Source organism: Poeciliopsis prolifica, unplaced genomic scaffold (genome assembly GCF_027474105.1).
Source record: "Poeciliopsis prolifica strain line A6 unplaced genomic scaffold, Auburn_PproV2 SCAFFOLD019, whole genome shotgun sequence".
In the NCBI taxonomy this organism is placed as follows: domain Eukaryota; kingdom Metazoa; phylum Chordata; class Actinopteri; order Cyprinodontiformes; family Poeciliidae; genus Poeciliopsis; species Poeciliopsis prolifica.
The window spans coordinates 1,095,436-1,115,566 of NW_026562394.1; the positions used below are offsets into that span (position 1 = coordinate 1,095,436).

The following is a 20,131-nucleotide window of genomic DNA, read 5'->3' on the forward strand; positions in this document are numbered from 1 at the left end:
TAAAAAAAAAAATATATATATATATATATATATATATATATATATATATATATATATATATATATATATATATATATATTCGCAAACATATACTAACTGGTAAACCTGATCAATTTATTTTTAACGTGTATCAAATCAGAAAGGTGATGAAATAGCAGGCCCCCAAAATTGCACACTAACAGATTGAGGGTTGTGGGAGCAATGTGTCATTGTCTGGATTTGAGGTGCATTCAGCTTGTAGGGTGAGGATTTGGCTCTACCAACGGGAGCGCATTGATTTATCATGCCTTTATCAGTCGTTTGGGGGATACTTTCTTTGCAAACGGTTTAAGCATCACAACTGCCCTGGATGTTGCTGCTAAACATTTCCACCCCTTTATGACCACAATGTATCCATTTTTCTAAGGGAACATTCTTCAGAAAGTCCACCATGTCAAAAAGATCAAATGATCACAATCAGGATTTCTTGAAAATTATGAGTTTGTTCATAGTCACCAGATATCAATACAACAGAGCACATTTAGAATGTGTGCATCCAACAAACAGGTGTGACGCTGCTATCATGTCAACATGGACCGAAATCTGATCAATTTTCTTACATCTTGTTTCAAAATGGTTCTTTTAGATTTGGATGAGGTCCATCCATCTAAAAATGGTGCTCTTTTATGAAATGCCGCTCTTTTACTGCTGTTTTGCTATATATGACTTTTTCCTCTGGTGAAGAATCCTGAAATGTAAAAGTGTAGAAAATTGTGGCTCTCAAGAGCCTCCACTTGACTTCTTTTGACACTCGGAGGTATTAGAGGATGTACCACATAATTAAATTGTCCAGATGCTGTCGCATGCACCGCTCTGCAGTGGTATTCAGAAGAAGTTAAGATTGCAGTTCACCACCAGCTGAATAGTGGGAACTATTCATATATCAAAGAGACCTGGTAAAAGACTTGAAACTAATTGAGAATCAGTGAAAAACTGATGTTTAGACTCACTCTCCATCCAAACTGATTCATTTTTCTTCTAATGTCAGAAAAAGAATGGACAGAAAATTCAGTTTCTATGTGCAAAGTTGGTAGAGATATGAAGCAGGCAGCAGGCTCCACACGTCTCAGGAGTCTCAGGTGTTGCATAACACCATGCCAGATCCACTGCACTGATTTATTTATGCTGGAAAACTAAAGGAAAACCTCAGATCTTTGCTTACACCAAATTATCAGAGTTTAACTACAAAAAAACACAAAATCAGTCAACAAGTAATAATTCCCCAGATATTACTCCATTTGTCCCTCCGTCACAGTTTCTGTGGTTTTGTGTTATTTCCATCAAAGGTTATGAAAAAAGAAAAACATTTTGTTGTCTTCATGTTTTTATTTGTATCCTTTCAAAGCTAATCTCTACATGGAGTCATAAGGAAACATCAAAGCCCTAAAAACAGGAATAAAAACAGTCTTGTAAAATGTGACCCCTCCATCCACACCCACCAGGTTTTAGTGCAACTTTAATGGCCATTGCCAATAAAAAGATTCCTTGTGTTTGCACATTATAACAGCATGACAATAAAACGAGGAATGGAATAAAATCAGGGGTGGAAGGACCGACAGGGTGTTGCCAGGAACAGGTAAATAAAACCCGAAGAGAAAAAAATGTTATTTTGGGGCGAGAAGTTGTAAAAGTGCCCTGTTGGGCCGTTTAAGAGCGGCTGAGGATTCAGACCGGCTTTCATATGCTCACATTCACAACGCTGATCACAGCAGGGAAGCCTCTGACAAATAAGATAACAAACAGAAAGTTAAAGGTGAGTAAATCTCTTTTATTTAATTTTTTAATTTTTCTTACAAAATACCACTTAGATTGGAAGATTTAAAACTTTATTTGCTTTTTCCACTTAATTTATCAATAAATTCTCATTGTGGTGAGAAAACCTTATCTTGTTTTTCCATGACAAGCCACAGTTATGCCAAAGATCAAACATGTTACATTGATTTTGTTTTTCAGTTTAAAAAGAAGTAGGATATTCAAATGATACACTTTGAAAAGAAAACATGTTTCCCAATCGGTTAAATAAAATATGCATTGGTAGTTGATATCTATTTGCCCTTATGCTTTAAAAGAACAGGTGAATTGATGCTCACATAGAAAAAAACTATGTTAAATAGTTACATTAAGTCTTTTATACACTATTGGTAGTGCCTGCATTGTTTAAAGTAATTTACCTTTCTTCATGATGGCAAAATTCTTGTTGTATCATAGGTTGGCATGCTAACAGTTATTTTCCATTGCACCTGGAAATAAAAGCATTAATTTCTTTTGTGGATTATGTTACAATTTAAATTGAGATGGAACCAAAGCTGATCCAAGCTGTCATAAGGGTTTTTAGACTGATAAAAGTCATTAAAAAAGAAATCACCAACAAATACAGAAAGATTTTAAACTTTAAACACATAGTTTGGGTGTTTATACAAATATCATTTATTTATTTAGGTTTATCTGAGAAGACCATCAAAATGAAGTTAATGGTCGGTATCACGCTTTTATTTTTGCTGCCCTTCTGTGCAAGCCAAACTTCAGGTAAGCTTCACATCTTTACATACATAAAACATTTGTTCCCTCCTTCTTGGTTTTCAACTTATCATTCTTTCTGTATTTGATGCATGAAACCCCTCACTTCTCTCTTCTTTCCAAGTCCACATTGACTCCACTCCCAAACCAAGCACTGATGGTGTGATCCAGACTACGACTCAATCGAACGTGTCTCTGGTTTGTATCCTTACTGGCGCTCCCAAAGATGAGGAGTTGGTATGGCTGAGGAATGGTGCTATGGTGAAACTGAATGATGAAAACAAGCAGAGTGGTAGCAGCGTGTGCATCAGTCCTGTTATCCAAAAGGATGAAGGTGCCACGTTCACCTGTCAACTGAAGAGCAATTCCTCCCATTCGGCCTCAGTCACCCTCAACGTCACATGTGAGTCAAATTAAAGGATTTTTATAGTACAATATTAGTAGTAATCATGAGGTGTACTTAGAAAATAAGTGTTAGAGATTAAAATGTTGAGATTATTTTAACATCTTGGTTCATTCTAGTATGATATAATAAGGATTCAACTTTGCTTTTGACTTTTGAAGGTCTTTGTGTTAAACACGGTTTCAGTTGAAAATATTTTTAACACAGTTTTTCCTCATAAAATTATTAATTGCTATTTTTATCTATGGAACACCAGGAAGTCACTTTACTATCTGTGTAGATTTTCATCAAGTGTAGTTGTCTAAGAGCTAAACTAAAACACATAAAAGATAAAAGTTTGTTGCAGATTGAATGAGACTTTAAACTATGAGAAATCGAAAGAAATTACCCCAATATTATTTTGTAGACTGAAAATGATTGTGGTTCTTAGTTTTGATGCATTTAATAAAACTGTGGGAAAAAAAGATTTTCAGTATTTGACATGAGACGTTCAAGACAAAATTGGCCATTTTCAATCTCAGGACAGTTAACTATTTCTAAAAAAAGAATCAATCTTCTGACTCCTAAAACAAATCTAAAAGAAACAATTTATGGCTGATGCATCTACTGTTAAACTAATGTTACTTATATTATAGATGTCATTTTTATGGACATCTCAAAATCTGTCACTCTTTCATTGTTTAATTGTAAAAATAGGAACCCACATTAAAAATTTAATTCCTGTAAAAACAAAATTCACAATTCAGTGTTCTTTTAATTTTTGTTCCTGGAAAACCTGATTCCCCTTATTAAATACAATATATAAACATAAATGGTATTTCTTGCTGAAGAAAGAATTGGGACACCCAACCTCCTAATAGCTTGTTTAACTTGCTTTGGTTGAAATTACTTCATTAATTTTCCTTCTTACACACTTTGTATTGACTGTAAAGGTGTGTAGTTTTACTTTAACAGTAGCAGGATTGTGCTGTACTCTTAGAGGTATTTTAGGATTTTTGGGGGGTTCTTCTATTATCTATTGGTCTATACAACATGTTAGATTTAAGCATTTTATGATTGTTTATGAAGAAGCAAAGAACAAAATGGCACTGCGCAGAAGCCATGCCCAAAACAGCAAGAAAAGCATAAAGGAGCTTTTGTTGTTATTGTCATTATTTGATGTTGCCATCATGCGACCCTGTGATTCCAATTCAAAGTAAAATCAGAAAAAGATGTCCTAAAGATGCAGCTGATTGCTGGAATCGGATGAACGTCACAACCCTATTGAGTCTGAGCTAATTCCCTGCACCAAATGTTCAGAAGCATGTTAAACCTGCTCATTTGTTTTAGTCTCAATAATTTTTCTTAAATTTTGCTCAGATTGCCCAGATGTCTCTGGTTCAGAGGAAGTTACTCTGGAAGAGGAGGAATCCCTGAACCTGCAATGTGACATGAAGGCCAACCCTTTGGTAACGTCAGTGTCGTGGAAACTAAACGGAACCATGGTGGATCTATCGACAGGTGGCTTCATTATAAGCAACGACGGTATTAACACCAAGCTATATGTCAAGAAAGCAGACAGAAGCATGCATGAAGGCGAGTACCAGTGCACAGTAACCTCCCCCATCTGTGAATCTCTGAGCAAGACTTTCCAAGTCACTGTCACAGGTAAGTTCCCCCACTGAGTGCTTTAAATGTTTACAGAAACAAGCTACATAAATAATACCAGTGCTAATCTGATTTAATTTGTCTTTGTCCACAGATAAGACCATAAAGTTCCCACTGATGCCAATGATTGCGGGGCTGGTGGTGGTGGGTCTCACAGCTCTTCTTGCCATAGTTTCACGATGGAGGATGATTGCACGGGTAACTCACTCAAACAAGCTCAAACTTTAATCATTCGATTCTTTCAGTATAAACTTCTTAAAGAGTTTCATTCTCCTTCAACAGTGCTTCAAATAAGTGATCCAAAAGAACCTGGTCCTCTGCATTGTCATGAAGTGAGACCATCGATGAAGCCTTCTGCGTGGTGCAAGAGATTTTGATCACCCAGTGATATGGCTTTTTTTCATTTAATTTCTTACATTTTGGACTTTACCCGAAGCTAGACGCTCTCCCCACCTAATAAGTAAACAAATAAATGAAATAATTGTGTTTCCAAGAAGAACTGAACATATAAGCCAGTATGTTTTAAATGGTATTAATTATTTTAGTTTAATTTTAGTAGATTCAAACAAGATTTGTTATTCCATCGTGTTTCCATTATTTTCTTTTTAGTTCAGGCTACAATCATCACATTGTTCTCTTGTTTGTGGGGAAGACAGAAGAGTTGGCTTTCCCACACTCACAGTTCAATAAGCATTTTTCCTGTGCTAAATATTCAAATGTATGTCAAAATCTGACAAATGTACAAACTTGTGTATACTGTAAGAAACATAGGAAACACACTGTAATGAGGGATTTCAGAATTATGTAACGAGGCATTATATGCAGAATAACCTGCTATCACAGAATAAATAAACCTATTTATCTGTTCCAGAAAGAAAAAACTAAATTATTCACAAATACAATTTAAGTTGAACAATATCAAAAGAAATACAATGTAAATATAGAGTTAGCAGAGAAAGAAAGGATTTAAATTACCGTAAGTTAAGATGAATGATTTTATGTTTGATGCTTAGTTAAAAAAACAAAATTCAAAATCAAGTTTTTTTAAATTTTGGTTTGGAATTAAACTGGGTTTTTTCATTCTAGCTTAGTGGTAATATTGACAACTTCTGATGTTAGCAATGATTCAATACAAATTTCATATCTTGACCTGTTTTTTAGGGTTGATTGAGCATAATACATAACAAGAAAGCTACTTCCAAAAAATTACAAATCTTTGTAATTCAATACTGTTTTCAAAAAAATTAACCCTTTTTATTTTGTAAATGCAGGAAAAGCATTTAACGGTAAAAGTTTTCTCTTTAAACACTAAGCACTTTTTTGAATTCTTAAATATTTAACTTGTTTATCAATGCAAATGTGTATTTAATATTGCTTGTTGTAGTCAGTAGTCATCATATTTATGTATAGTCGAATAACGTATAAGTAGAAGTACTCGTATTTCTTTTTTGTACAAACTATAGACAGAAATCAGTGATTCTCAAGAAGCAATGCTATCAGCTAAAAGTCAAAAATCAGTAGCTCTCTAAATGTTCAGATAACTATTTTAAAGCCTCACCTCGTGTAATAACATCCGGATTTTATTCAACCAGCATAATATATTTTGGTGTCTTGTAAAGCATTATTTTTGTATCTAATTTCTTTGAGGTCCACATGTCCACTGAACTTTAGCTCCTGACTCAACAATAAAGCCCAGGCTTGTTAAAATCATGTTATACATTTACTCTTAATGTGGCAAAAGGACAGGGATTATGAGGTTGGGTGGTTCAAGGTCTGGATCTTTGAGTTCCTGTCCAGGAACAAACACTCTGGAGGCTTACATGAAAGAAGGCAACACCAGCTGCTCTGATGTAAACCACATGTTGATTAAATAAACAAAACTAATACGTATTTGCTGTGTGATATGAAACTTTTTTGTGACAGGTGAATATCATATTATTTTAGAATTTAGTAAGACACAGAGTTGAAGAATAAATCTCTCACAGGAAAGCCTCAAAGAGTCACAGCCATGTTTAAAAACAGCAGAAGAGAAACTCTTCATGATGCGTATGAAGACCTTGAGAAACAGATTTTTACCCTCTGCCACATGGCTGCCAAATCGCTTCGACCCTTGAAAGCATTTCTCACACAGGTTTAAAGTGGCATCTGCCAATCACTTTACCTTCAGACCTGTTTGTGGAAATATGATTCACGTTTTAGTGTGAACAAACAAGCGCAAAAAAATCTAAAAATATAATACAAGCATCACATGACCAACAAGAAGGGCTACTGCCAACAGGGCATTTTTGAAAAAACATTACATTGTAATAGTACAAGGTAGATTAGAGGTATCAAAGTAATCATAGACATCAAGGTCCTTTAAGGAACACTGACATCTGACTGCATTCTGTAGTTTCTGATCAAGTTAAATAGTTGAAAATGTCATTTGGTGATGATATCAGTTATATCAACACTTGGGTTTTAAAAAAATATTTCAACATAAAACCTTTATTTATTTGTTATTGCTATTTTTTTATTTAAGAAAAAAGAAATGACTTCTAAATAAAAGCTATTCTCTGGTTTTATTGAATCTCACTGGTTTAAGTGTAATTTACATTTAAAGCAACATATGTATGTCTCTTTAATTCCAACATGGCAAATCAACCTTAGTCCAACTATGTTATGATGTTCATTTTCTGAAATGTTATTTTTACAAGATGGAAATGCACGCTTTTTGGAAGGTTTTGCCTCGAATACTGTTCTCTAATATCCTGGATATAATCAAGATGTTTTTGGTAAATATGAAACAGGCTTTCAGTTATTTCAATAGTGATTTTTTTTTTAATCTTGGATTTGTGTACAGCCTATTTCTTATTTTTAAATTGTGAACACTGAACTTAACTTAGGCAAGTCAGCAGCATTTAGATAAGTCTTGATTCAGATGGTCAGGTAATAACCAGACCTGGGTGTTGCTGGTAGAATCTTTTATATTCATGTAATTACAATTTTTATTAATATTTTGAACATAATGTCATATAAAACACAAACAGAAATAAAAACAAAAAAGCTGATGCATGACCACACCCCAAAATTGTTGACAAATTTTTAACTTTTCAAGAAAGAGATGTTTTTCATAAAGTAATTTTCATCGATTGATTCATGATTTAATCCTCTCCAGGCAGATGTTGCAGGTTTGCAACAACTAAGTGCTACTTAGCTAGTCTTTGCAAGTAATTTGAGCCTGAGAGGGTTAACAAGAGGGTGTTGTTTACAATTTCATTGGAGGCCAGATTATTTTTTAATGCTATATCTTTAAACAGTAAAATGAGAATTTGAAAACTGCTTGGTGCATTTTCTTGGGTTCTCTTGTATTGATGTTATTCTAGTTGTTGTTTTTAATCATCAGTTTGAACATCTGAAACAAAAAAAAGCAAAAACCAGAAGGAAAATTCTCCTTCACAACAGAATGTTATTCGTCAGTTCTATATTAATATTTTTATCCTCTTCAAAAACATTTGCACTATTTATGTCTTGTAAAGAACAATAATTTTTTTCACCAATATGAAAAGTGAAAAAGGTATACATTAATTATTGGACATTGTCAACATTATAATTAAGAAAAATATTTTGTGGCAGTACATATTTTGTGATTTTGTATCTCTACTCAGTATTTGAATTTTTAAAATATCCATCTTAGTATACAAGAATTTTCGCAAGAATGTTTGCAGAAATATTACTCCTGTTTTCCACCCATTGCATATTAGTTTTCAAACTTATTCTAAATTACTAACACTAGGAGAATTAAAGATAAAACCATATGGCTCAACCAGTTTCCAATAATATCTTGCACTCTCGTTATTTTAAAACTCTTCCAAATTAAAAAGAAATATGAAAGCTATGTTGATTTAAACATCCATAAAAAGATAACTGCAGGAAAAGCAAAGCATAAAACAATAAAACCATAAAATAATTTTTAAAAAAGATAGTAAAACACAATAAAACAGAAAGGGTGAGTCAGAATAAAAGTATTAAAATCTTACCAAACAAATTGGCAGATAAACATTCTTTCCCACTCTTTAAAAAAAATGTGACCAACGCAACGTGCTACGTCATCGCGCAGCGTGAAGAGCGTGGTGATGTGGTTAACACGCTGTGGTCCACCGCCAAATTCAAATTGTAAGGAAAAAAAGGGGGAGAAAGGGAGCAGCTGCAGCAGAGGACCGACGATTATCACAAGTATCTGTTTGGGGTGAGTTATTTACGCCGTGAAAATACACTTTTCCTTCTTTTCTCACTTTTAAAAGTTGCCTCTAGTCGTAGCATGAGTTGTTATTATTATGATTGACTGCGTTTTCACAGAAAACGGGGTCGCTTTATAAAATGAAGATCACAAACAAATCCCTCAATGTTAAATCCACTGTGTTGCTTTTAACCCTGACGCGCGGTTGCTAAGGGATGTGAAGAGTTTGTAACTTTTAACGTAAAGCAGAACGTTGAGTCTTTGTTTGGAAAGCAGTTACTGGAGTTAAACAGGGCAGGGCAGGCTGCACAGCAACACGCATTGTTTCAGACACACGGTCTGAAACGACAAAAGAAAGTGAGGCTCACTAACATGATCATCGCTGCTTAATTGTGAAGGTGGTTACTGGACATTTTTCACACTTCTTGACAGTTTTTCTTTGAAAATTCCTTTGAAAAATAAAACATTTGTAGATAAAATGGTCTAAAAAGTGTTCTACCTTCTGTTTTCCTTTTTGTTTACTTATTTGTGCTGCATTCAAAGTAATGCAGCAATTTCCTTCGCATGTTTTCCATCTCCCACTAATTTGGGTTTCTGGAAAATATTCTTGGTGTGAAAAACTTATCTGAACTGTTTAACCACCCAAATCAAGATTGGCTATCACCCTGATCGAGCCTTTCCTATCAATTGGAGATATTTGGTTTAAGCTGTTTGTTGATAAATTCAAGGACTGAAGATAGTTGGAATTCTTAGTTTCCTGATTGTCATGAAAAGAAAATTAGTAGGATGTGTTTTTTAGGATTGACCTACCAGTCAATAACCACACACAAAATATGGATGGGTTTGGAAGAGCTGTGGTTGGAGTCTGGCGGGCGCACACAGTCCTGGATGAATCTGATGGAGCAGAGAGCTCCCCAGAAGTTCCTGATCGTTTCCGTAAGATGCCTTCCTCATCCTCCCTTGGCTCCCTGCGGATGTCCTTGCGGAAGCGGCTGCCGCTCCGGTCAGTTCAGGCAAATTCCTTCCCAGAAACATCGACCACAGAAGTCCAGAAGCAGCAGCCCAAACCCAGCACAGCCCGCAAGCTCTCCCGCAGTGCCAGGAACTCCATCAGCGAAATGTGTCAGGTGAGTGGCTTGCATCACAGCTTGCCCTCTGTGTACATTATGCATGAAGTTAAGTGGCTTTGTTTAATTGCCTCAGAGGTTTCAAAGGGCCAGAGAGTTTTCTCGTGAGGAGTGCTTGGTGGCCACCCCGGGTCGAGACCCAGAAATTGCAGGTGCATCATCTTGCACTCCGCAGCGTACTCCTCGTCGAGCTGCAACACCCAGACGCACCCCTCGATCTGCTGCCAAACCCGGCCGCACGCCGGGGTCCAGAGAACGAAAGACCCCTGAAGCCTCTGTACGTGGGGTGAAAACGGGGAGAGGCAGGAGGCAGCTGGTCCGAATGGCTGCACTGCGAAGTCCCTTTTCTTCCCCAAACACAGAGAACCAGAGAATGTGAGTTACATAGTTGACCTTTGGGGATTCTTTTTGAATGCTTTATTACTTAGTCCTGATTTTAAACCCTTTTTTGTACTTTTGTCACTTGTTTTTTTTTTTTTTTTTTCTCAGAAAATTTGACAAAGATTTGGAGTCTGTTTCCAGTGGAATCAGAAGGCTCAAACATCTGTCCAAGGCTTTTGAGGACATAATTCGAAGAGAGGACAGGTAAAGTTATGTTTCTCCTAAATGGGTGTTTTTATTTAGTTTTGTTTCTTTTAGCAAGTAATTTTTTTATGATATAGTAAAGAACATTTGATAAAGAAAGTTTCCTCTTGTATCTGTCTGAGAAGTGTCAAAGGGTTGTTGAGGCGGGTCTGGAATCCAGTTCAGATTGTAAGTCTCCAGGTTTCCTCCCCTTCACCCGCCCCCTCAACATTCTTCCCGCCTCAGTTTGAAACAGTGCCTCTGTTTCTGGTATTCGGATAAGTGGGGGTGCTGGGCGTGGGAAATTGGAGCCAGATGAAATGACAAAAATGTGGGTGCCTCTTTTTTTTCCATCACTTCCTGTGTTGACATTCAAAATCCAAACGCAGCGTCCAACACTGTTAAAGGCGGAGACACATGAACAGTGAGCTTGTGTGATATCTGTTCAGGATACATGCCTCTATGGGTGATCCTCACTGTAAAAAAGAAAATGCATATTTAGAAGTATATTTCTCTACAGGGAGCTCACACATCCCCTGATTGTGGAGTAGGACCCAAGGTAACTCAACTCCTGGAAAGTTGTTTAACCAAACCTGAAAACTGTTACTAATTTCAGCATGAAAATGCATGATGGTGCCCCTCCTCATGCCTATCTGTGTGGCTGCACAAACTAAGCCTTGAAAATCTAACATTCTAACAGTTTGACATTTAATGAATAACTCACTGGTCAAGCAAGGAATGTTTGTGTTTTGTTTTTTGTTTTTTTGTCACGTTGCAGTTATACTGACAGTTTTCAAGCACTGGGACAGACTTGATGATATATTAAAACTCCTGATGGAAACTCTGATATTAAAAATCTGGCATGTCAAGTGTCACAGATGTTGTTGCATGTACAAATAATTTATGATTTTCTTTTATTTTTTAACCGTAACGATGTTAGTTTTAAACTATTTTTTTAATGGCATAATATTGGTTTTGAAACTTATTTCTGACTGTCCAGTTTAAAATATAGCCATGAATGTCATATTCATTCTGAATTCACCCTTTTTCATATATGTTTCAGGGTGTAAAAATTATCTTCAGTCAGTATAATGCATTTGTAGTAGATTTTCTCCAAATGGGGTCAACATTTTTTATGTTTTCTTGTGTTCATACTTGCCCCCTAATATTTTTCTAAATGTAATTTCACAATTTTTGTCTTGACAAGATTTTCTTTTTTTTTTTTTTTTTTTTTTTTACAGCTTGAAATAAACTTCTGGTATATTTCAGGCTTGATATTTGACTGTTCTTTTTGGTAGAACTGTAGAGCTCATGTAAATCAATTAAATTCCGATATTCATATTTACAATGTTGCCTGTATTGATTAAACAGAGTCTTGAAAGTCCTGTTTTTGTGTTTGACAGGCCTGGTTCAAGCAACCGTCCTGGAGGGGCGATGATGAGAAAGTTGGACCCGAGTGGGAAACTCAGTCGGTCCAACCTCACGCGCCGCGCATCAAATCTCTCAAACACACTGGGAGGATGGGCCAACACAGCTGTGAACACTATCCGGAAACCAAACTGAAACACACAGAGCCTTCAGTTTCCATGTTTAAAGGTGTTATTGTGGTGTCACTGTCAAATGTACTGAGAAACTTTCCTATAGCTGCTTGATTTTTGTCTTCCATGTATGTTTAGCATTATTTGTGAGTCTTGTGTTTACATGTCTCAGGTTAGCTCTGTAGGGTGAACATCCTCATAACTACCAAAGGGATTGTTTAAACAATATATTTCAGTTACATATCCTAACTAGTATAAAGAAATGCTGCACTATACTCAGATTGTAGCTGTAAAACTAACGCTAAGTGTTTTGAGAGAGTACAGGTGCTTTGTCTTTACTATATGTGTATGTAGAAATTCTAATGTTTTTATATTCCTTTTAATAAACCAAAATTTTATATTTTTTCTTTTTTATGTATGTGTAACTGGACCCTTTTTTTATATATAGCCTGGGTAATATTTTCATGGGCACTTTCTTGCAGAGGTTGTTGCTTGCAATGATCTGTGAATGATTCATGCTCCAATACAGTACACATAAATCATCAGATAATGTGATGGGGGGGAGAGAGTTAAAGGCTCATTACCAGATGACGGCAGTGATGATGTTATGAAGAAAAATCCAGTGAGTTATTAGCGTAGTGACAGCCTCAAATGAAGCAAAACACTATTTTTTTCTTCACTGTGCTTCCTTTTTCTGAATTAATGGGGAAGAAGGGAGAATCTGCCTAACTGAAAAATAATTGGACAATAAAAACTGCAAGTCAACAATATGTCTCCTTTTTCATAAATGTAAGGGCATTTGTTTGAAATTACATGTTGGGTAACCTAAAACTGTTTTTGTAAATTATTTGCATGTTACTGATATTAGAGCTAAATCTTGAGGGTTTTTTTATTATTATTATTGTTTTCCAAATTATTAGATTAAAACATTTTGAATCAGGAAAAAAAGGGGCTTGTTTTTCTTTGACAGAATGAAAGGCTTTCAGTTTGGCAGCCATTTATTTTGTCCCACCGCTAATGCATATGCGTTTGTCGTAATCACAGCAGTAAGTTTTTCAATAATGTATCAACTCTGTACATCCTAAAACTGAAATTTCTCTCCATTCTTGGTAGAATAGTTCCAAATTAGTCAGATTAGATGTAAAATGTCTTTCCAGTCAGATTAAGTCTGGAAGAAAATTTTCAGTTGCATGTATGTTTTTAATATAAATCTGTTTTTCTGAAAGATTAACTGTCTAAAGCCCTGTTTCTGAGTTTCTTTCAAAACAGTTCTGTCAGATACTGAGCTATTAGCATGTCATGAGACTGTCTTATGAGAACAGTCTTCAGTCAGAGGCCTCTTCAGATTTGTTACAACACTGACTGCCACCAGAGAGCCTTCCTCTCCACAGTATCCACACCTATTTGAAGATACTGGATATGAGGTTCAATGACATTTAATTTTCCTTTGGGACACATGCAAATATTTTTGAAATTGAATTGAATTATAGAAAATATTAGAGCACTATTTTGCCACACGGTAAAATGCATTTTATGAGAAAAGGCACCATCAGTGGTTAAAGCTGAGTGTTTTTCATAAAGACTATACTTCCCCCATGTGGTGAATCCTGGTCACATCATCTGAAAGAAGAACCATTCGGTTTGTCCCTTGTTGGTTCCCGTTAGGTTCAGATTGCACCGCCTCTGTCTCTCCGGCTTTGTACCCAAAGCTGAACACACGCCGCAGATAGCTTCTCCAGGATACCGGGGCTGCATAACGTCGAAGAATGGCTCTCCACGTCCCCAAGCCCCCTGGCTTTGCCCAGATGTTAAAGGATGGCGCAAAGGTCAGAATAAATCGGCATGTAGACTTCTTGGAGTACTTTGAAGAGGGCAACATGGAAGTTAGCATGCTAGCTACTGCTAGCCATGAGTTAGCATGTTCATTCACAGTCATGTGGGAGCTTTCTAGAAAGAGGCAGGCCGCTTGAAGCTGATGGTCCCGCGGCTGTAATAAAACACAAAATTCAGTTTCTTAAACGCCTTTGACATTTCTTTATCAGCGTACATATCAGTATCTACGTCTGTTGGTTATTTGATGCTGCAATGATAAATGATTATGAAGCTGCAGGCACACCCAGTTAGCCTTCAGCTAGCTGTCACCACTGAGAGTGATGCTGTGAATGTATTACATCCTGTTATGGGTCGTTTCACAAAATAAGCCATGAAATTAATATTTAAAAAAATAAAGTTGTTTCCTTCTTTACAAGTTGTTCCACTTTTCACAAAGTAAATTGCCGCGCATCTCTCCAGGCTTACATATATCAATTCATATTTATTTAGGTACTTACCAAAAGTAAGTACCATAATAGGTTTTCTGCTATTTTTAAACGTAATGACATTAGAATTTTTCATTTGTTCATTGTTCCTGTAATTAAAATTTTTTCAGCAAAAGTGGCTTTCTATGTTATTTTTATTTATTTGTTGATGCTGGCATTTATCTTAAATTATACACAGTATAACATAACTTTTTGTGCAACTTATTGATTATTTTGACTTTTAAGTTGCAGAATCACTAAAAGCTTTTTTTGTTGTTGTTTGGCCATCTTAAATTGAGGTTTTAAATTGAACCTGGTTTAGATTCAAACAAAGTTATGTCACACACACTTGTTAAATAAACAAAAGTTCCTCAGATCTAAAATTCTGTATTTTTCAGGTTTGACAATTGTTTTGGTAACAAGGTGCCAAAACAATAAGTAAATTAGCTCTTTATCAAATTGGAATCGGCTTCGAAAGTTTACATTCATATTTTTTTTAAAGCACGTAATAAAACTCCACCAGTCAGATGTTTCAAATATGTTTGAATTGTAATATTTGTTGAAATCATAGTGTAAATTCCTATTAAAAGTAACCACAAATATTTTTATTGATATATAACTGAAAATTTTCATTTGTTTATAAAAGACACACTGCAACTTAACAAAACATTTCTTTTGTCAAAACAGCACTTTTCAGGACTTGAAGAGGCAGTCTTTCGTAACATCAGAGCTTGTAAGGAGCTTTCTCAGACCACACGCACTGCATATGGACCCAATGGTAAGCATTTTCCTCTGACAAAAGTATATACAAACAGAGATTAAAAATCTATTACCACAATCAGATAGGGAAATAATAAACTGTCAAATTTTTCAGGTATGAATAAAATGGTCATCAACCACCTGGAGAAGCTGTTTGTCACCAACGACGCAGCAACGATCCTCAGAGAACTTGAGGTGAAGACTCTCTTCTACTCATTATGTTCTATCTACTCAAAATTAACAGAAAAATTAATGTGTTAATTATTTCTCTCTTTTTACTTTTATTTTTTTCAAGGTGCAACACCCAGCCGCCAAAATGATAGTGATGGCGTCCCACATGCAGGAGCAGGAAGTAGGCGACGGCACCAACTTTGTGCTGGTGTTTGCCGGAGCTCTGCTGGAGCTGGCTGAAGAGCTCCTGAGGATGGGCCTGTCTGTGTCAGAGGTGATCACATGCAGCTGTTGAACATTATTGTCGATAGCTGTGTTTATATTGACCATTAATTTCCCCAAATTGAAATTATGTAAATAAATTTGCTTAATGATAACATGCCAATAAAAAAAAACAACTCATGTTTTTTTATGAAACGTTTTTGAACTAGGATGAGGTGGTTTTTCAGCTGTGTAGAAATTTCCCTATATTATGCATTTGCAATGGAAACACTTCGCAAAAGTGTGAGTCAATAATCAATAGCCTGATGTTACTACTGAAAGAAAAGGCAAAGACGACCACAGGAAGGAGGATAATGATGCAGCATATTTTTTAATGCTGCATCATTAAAAAACATAAATTGCATTTATTTCGTGGAAACACCGCTATTGGGAAAGTGTGTTCTTTGGACATAAGCAGAATATCAACAAAGTTCGGCGCACATTTGTAATGAAAACAGTAAAGTTGGAAACTAGTAATTAATGGAACTATATTTACTCCTGCTTATAGATGCATTAATGCCAAATTATATTCCGCTTTTGGAGACTACATTAAAGCGTTTGATCACATATACTTTTTACATTGTTGCCTGTAATGCCAGTGAATGTAGCCATTAACAGCAGAAAGCACATGCAGCTTTTCCCCACTCCATCACAATATGTTTTCTTCTAAACTCAGGTTATCGATGGTTATGAGAAAGCATGTAAAAAGACCCTGGAGATTCTTCCAGACTGCATATGCTCCTCTGCCAAAAACCTCCGTGACATTACAGAGGCCACGGCTCTCATCCGTACAGCAGTCATGAGTAAACAGTACGGTAACGAAGACTTCCTTGCCAACCTCATCGCACAGGCCTGTGGTGAGTTGGCAACTTAAACGACCTCAATCAGCTCATTTGTGAAAACGTGTTGACTAGTTTGTGAAAATAGTGTCTGACTCTGTTCTTTGTTTGGTTTGTTTTTCAGTATCCATTTACCCAGAGTCCGGCAGTTTCAATGTTGACAATGTCAGAGTTTGCAAGATTTTGGTGAGCGACTGTTTCTGTTTAATATTGTTGTTTTTTTTAAGTTTCAGGTTGTTTTCTTAGAACTGTTGAATCCATTTTGTTTCTAGGGTTGTGGAGTGACGGCATCCACCGTGCTGCATGGGATGGTTTTTAAGAAGGAGGCAGAGGGAGACGTCACATCTGTTAAAGACGCCAAGATCGCCGTGTTCTCCTGTCCCTTCGACTGCATGGTGACAGAGACCAAGGTGACAGACTTTAAAAAAATAAATATATTTTTTGTTGTGATAATTCTTTAATTCTGCTGTATTGTGATTGTTGTTTCTTTGACTCGTTAAATTCATCATGGCCCATTCAGTTTTATTGCCGAAGCACAAACAAACCCATTTTCTAAAAGAAATACATACTCAGAACAGTAATTAGGTCAAAATTATGAAAAAATTATGCATTTTTTTATGTATTTCTAATATTGTATAAAAAAGCTTTTGTGGTTAACTGAAAAATCTACATGGGGTGTCAAATTTTATCTGAATAGTCATTGATTACTAATATAATCACTGCTGCTAGAATAATTAATGCTCATGGAAAATGCACGCTCTTACATTACATAAATGACTAAATTAACTGTCCATGTGTCTTTATGTTTGCTCATAGAGCTTTTAGTTGTTAGAATATTTTATAGCAAATCATTTCCATCTAGTATGAGTCCCATTTTTTGAATTTCTGTTAAAGTAGACAGCAGCATTTTAATTCTGTTGAGGTTTCTTGGTTGGTTCCTAACAGCAGCGCTGCTTGCTCCACAGGGCACAGTGCTGATAAATAATGCCCAGGAGCTGATGAACTTCAGTAAAGGGGAGGAGGACATGATGGAGGCGCAGGTGAAGGCCATCAAGGAGGCTGGAGCCAATGTGGTGGTAACTGGAGGCAAAGTGGCTGACATGGCTCTGCATTACGCCAACAAGTACAAGCTCATGGTGGTCAGGTAGGAACCCAGAGGCTCAGGTGATAAGATTTAAAGTGAAAGGAAATAAGGAGCAATTTTAAAACAATTAGAAGTCCTGAATTTTACACAGAGAAAGTGGGTTATAAATGGAAAATATTTAAGACTGTTACTAACTTTCTCTGTAAAGTGTTAAAGCGTGGGATACTAAAATAAAAAATTAGAGGTAAAACCAATAAATTAGCAGAACTTTGGTTTGGAAAATTGCTGAACAATGGTGCAATGTACTGCAGACAGACTGAAACAAAGTAGATAAATTTGGCCATAATGCATAGTGCCATCACACAAACTATGGACATGTCCTTGAATTAACCTTGAATTGAAAAAAAACATACTTTCCTTTTTACCATAGTTTTATTCTCAAGTTTTAGTTCTAAATCTTTCCTGCAGGCTGAACTCCAAGTGGGATCTCAGAAGGTTATGCAAGACCGTGGGAGCTGTAGCTCTGCCCAAAATGGTTAGTTTACTCACATTTTACCGTCTTCAGATATGGGAACTGTCACCAAACTAACCTTAACGTCAACCACTCTTAGACGGCTCCGACTCCAGATGAGATGGGCCACTGCGACAACGTCTACCTCGCAGAGGTGGGAGACACTCAGGTGGTGGTCTTCAAACACGGCAAGTCTCTTTTTGTTAAATCCACAAATTCAGACCAGATTTATCCTTTAGGACTGTTATGCATGACTTACTGTTTGCTGCGTTCTTTAACAGAGAAGGAAGATGGCGCCATCTCGACGGTGGTCATCAGAGGCTCCACTGACAACCTGATGGACGACATTGAGAGGGCTGTGGATGATGGTGTTAATACCTTCAAGGTTCTGGTGAGGGTAAGTAACTTGTAGAATAAGACCGTCAGCTCAGCAGCCATGAGACAGGTGCTACAGTTTCCGTCTTTCTCTCCCTCTGCAGGACAAACGACTGGTACCCGGAGCAGGAGCCACAGAGATCGAGCTGGCCAAGCAGATCACCTCATTTGGAGAGGTAACAGAGAGTTGCTGTTTTATCTTTTGATGTCCACATCATCCCAGCCTTAAATAAATAACCTGTCTGTCTCTGTAGTCTTGCCCTGGGCTGGAGCAGTATGCCATCAAAAAGTTTGCTGAAGCTTTCGAGGCGTTGCCGCGGGCGTTGGCCGAGAACTCCGGAGTGAGGGGGAACGAACTCATCTCTAAGCTGTATTCTGCTCATCACGAGGGAAACAAAAACGTCGGTTTTGACATCGAGGTGAGGAGATGGACATTAACTATAATTAATAGTCATTTTAATAAAACCCTACTATTTGAAGTAACTGATTGTGTGGCTGCCCTGTAGGGAGAAGGTCCGGCTGTGAAGGACATGCTTGAGGCTGGCATTCTGGACCCCTACCTAGTGAAACACTGGGGCATCAGACTAGCCACCAACGCTGCCATAACAGTGCTGAGAGTGGATCAGGTCTGTATAAACACATGAAAAATATAAAAGCTATCCCACCTGATATTGAAAGGAGTTGCTTTCTAAAGTCGCTTAATTAAAAAACAGATTGATTAGGTTTTTCCTTTCATAAGCCTCTTCTTCCTGTCGACATGGTAATTACTTGTCTTTTCGCAGCAGTCTAATGTAGAAAGTCCAGGTAGTTAATTTAGTATGTATGTATATAATCCAGATCATCATGGCTAAAGCTGCAGGGGGACCCAAGACTCCCAAACAGAGAGGCCACTGGGACAAAGACGGTTGGGATGAGGAGCCTGATCATTTTGAAACCCACCATTAGAGGGCGCACTTGTGTACATAAAGCGTTCTGTCAGTAGGTCTCCAAACAGAAAAGTTGCTCGTTCACAAAACACTGACATAGTGTTTGGACTCTCACAACTAATGTTGAATTTCAACCCTAAACGCTTTTAAGAGATTTTACTTTTTCCAAGTGTCCATCTAACAACACTAGGTTTGCAGCTGTGTGAAATTGCACAACATAGAGAGAATGGTGTGATGGCATGCTGCATGTACAACTGAAAACAGCACAGGATTATAATCTTGTATGTCATGTAAATCAAGAGAGTGGAGAATTTTGAAAAACATTTGCGATGCTCAGTTGACTTCGAGATTTTAGATGTATAAATATTAGCATTTGGACTGGAATGAGAACTTGCTAAACCTGACCTTTTAGAAACATGTGCCCACATTAACACTTGTCTTGTGACATAATCCTACAAGGAAATTCACTGTCCTCAACTTACCCTTCAGGGATTCCAGCAGCTGTGTTGAACTCAATGCTCTTGTTTACATTTAGAAAAGATACTGAATTTATGGTTTTCTTTTTTAGATCATCATGGCCAAACCAGCAGGTGGACCCAAACCTCCACAAGGCAACAAGGACTTTGATGATGATGACTGAACCTAAAGCTTCCCATTTTAAGTCCCTGCTGCATTCACAAACCTTTTCTACTTGTTTATTTAAAGTTCAACTGTTTGGTTTATTTTCTAGACAACCTCTGGTTGCATTGCTCAACATCATATGTGAAAGAAGAAAGTATAGATGGCTCTGTTTGCTTTTTATGTTCTGAGGTCCCAAATAAAAGGCACTGTCCACTACTTGTTTGGATTTTCCT

The 20,131-nt window shown here is 36.7% G+C and overlaps 3 protein-coding genes across 7 annotated transcripts; all 3 read left to right on the forward strand.

Annotated features, from left to right (window-relative positions):
• The first annotated feature begins 1,647 nt into the window (after positions 1 to 1,647).
• tmigd1 (transmembrane and immunoglobulin domain containing 1) lies at positions 1,648 to 6,496 on the forward strand. 2 transcript variants are annotated; one of them, XM_055043292.1, is made up of 6 exons: positions 1,648 to 1,792; positions 2,479 to 2,565; positions 2,681 to 2,959; positions 4,319 to 4,606; positions 4,701 to 4,804; positions 4,889 to 6,496. In XM_055043292.1, the coding sequence occupies exons 2-6, from the start codon at positions 2,502 to 2,504 to the stop codon at positions 4,898 to 4,900; spliced, it is 747 nt and encodes a 248-aa protein (XP_054899267.1). In that variant the 5' UTR covers positions 1,648 to 1,792; positions 2,479 to 2,501; the 3' UTR covers positions 4,901 to 6,496. The 2 variants fall into 2 exon arrangements, with proteins under 2 accessions (XP_054899267.1, XP_054899268.1); XM_055043293.1 differs by lacking the exon at positions 1,648 to 1,792 and adding an exon at positions 2,024 to 2,113.
• Positions 6,497 to 8,712: 2,216 nt separating this feature from the next.
• LOC129368402 (uncharacterized) lies at positions 8,713 to 12,468 on the forward strand. 2 transcript variants are annotated; one of them, XM_055043340.1, is made up of 6 exons: positions 8,713 to 8,834; positions 9,625 to 9,952; positions 10,029 to 10,327; positions 10,442 to 10,537; positions 11,037 to 11,075; positions 11,920 to 12,033. In XM_055043340.1, the coding sequence occupies exons 1-5, from the start codon at positions 8,722 to 8,724 to the stop codon at positions 11,065 to 11,067; spliced, it is 867 nt and encodes a 288-aa protein (XP_054899315.1). In that variant the 5' UTR covers positions 8,713 to 8,721; the 3' UTR covers positions 11,068 to 11,075; positions 11,920 to 12,033. The 2 variants fall into 2 exon arrangements, with proteins under 2 accessions (XP_054899315.1, XP_054899314.1); XM_055043339.1 differs by lacking the exon at positions 11,037 to 11,075 and having other exon boundaries at positions 11,920 to 12,468.
• Positions 12,469 to 13,724: 1,256 nt separating this feature from the next.
• Positions 13,725 to 20,114, forward strand: cct8 (chaperonin containing TCP1, subunit 8 (theta)). 3 transcript variants are annotated; one of them, XM_055043672.1, is made up of 16 exons: positions 13,725 to 13,880; positions 15,039 to 15,129; positions 15,226 to 15,305; positions 15,406 to 15,555; positions 16,219 to 16,399; positions 16,506 to 16,567; positions 16,654 to 16,791; positions 17,347 to 17,525; positions 17,934 to 18,000; positions 18,077 to 18,164; positions 18,258 to 18,373; positions 18,456 to 18,527; positions 18,606 to 18,770; positions 18,858 to 18,977; positions 19,189 to 19,329; positions 19,846 to 20,114. In XM_055043672.1, the coding sequence occupies exons 1-15, from the start codon at positions 13,821 to 13,823 to the stop codon at positions 19,294 to 19,296; spliced, it is 1,677 nt and encodes a 558-aa protein (XP_054899647.1). In that variant the 5' UTR covers positions 13,725 to 13,820; the 3' UTR covers positions 19,297 to 19,329; positions 19,846 to 20,114. The 3 variants fall into 3 exon arrangements, with proteins under 3 accessions (XP_054899647.1, XP_054899648.1, XP_054899650.1); XM_055043673.1 differs by having other exon boundaries at positions 19,189 to 19,325; XM_055043675.1 differs by lacking the exon at positions 19,189 to 19,329.
• Positions 20,115 to 20,131: the final 17 nt, after the last annotated feature.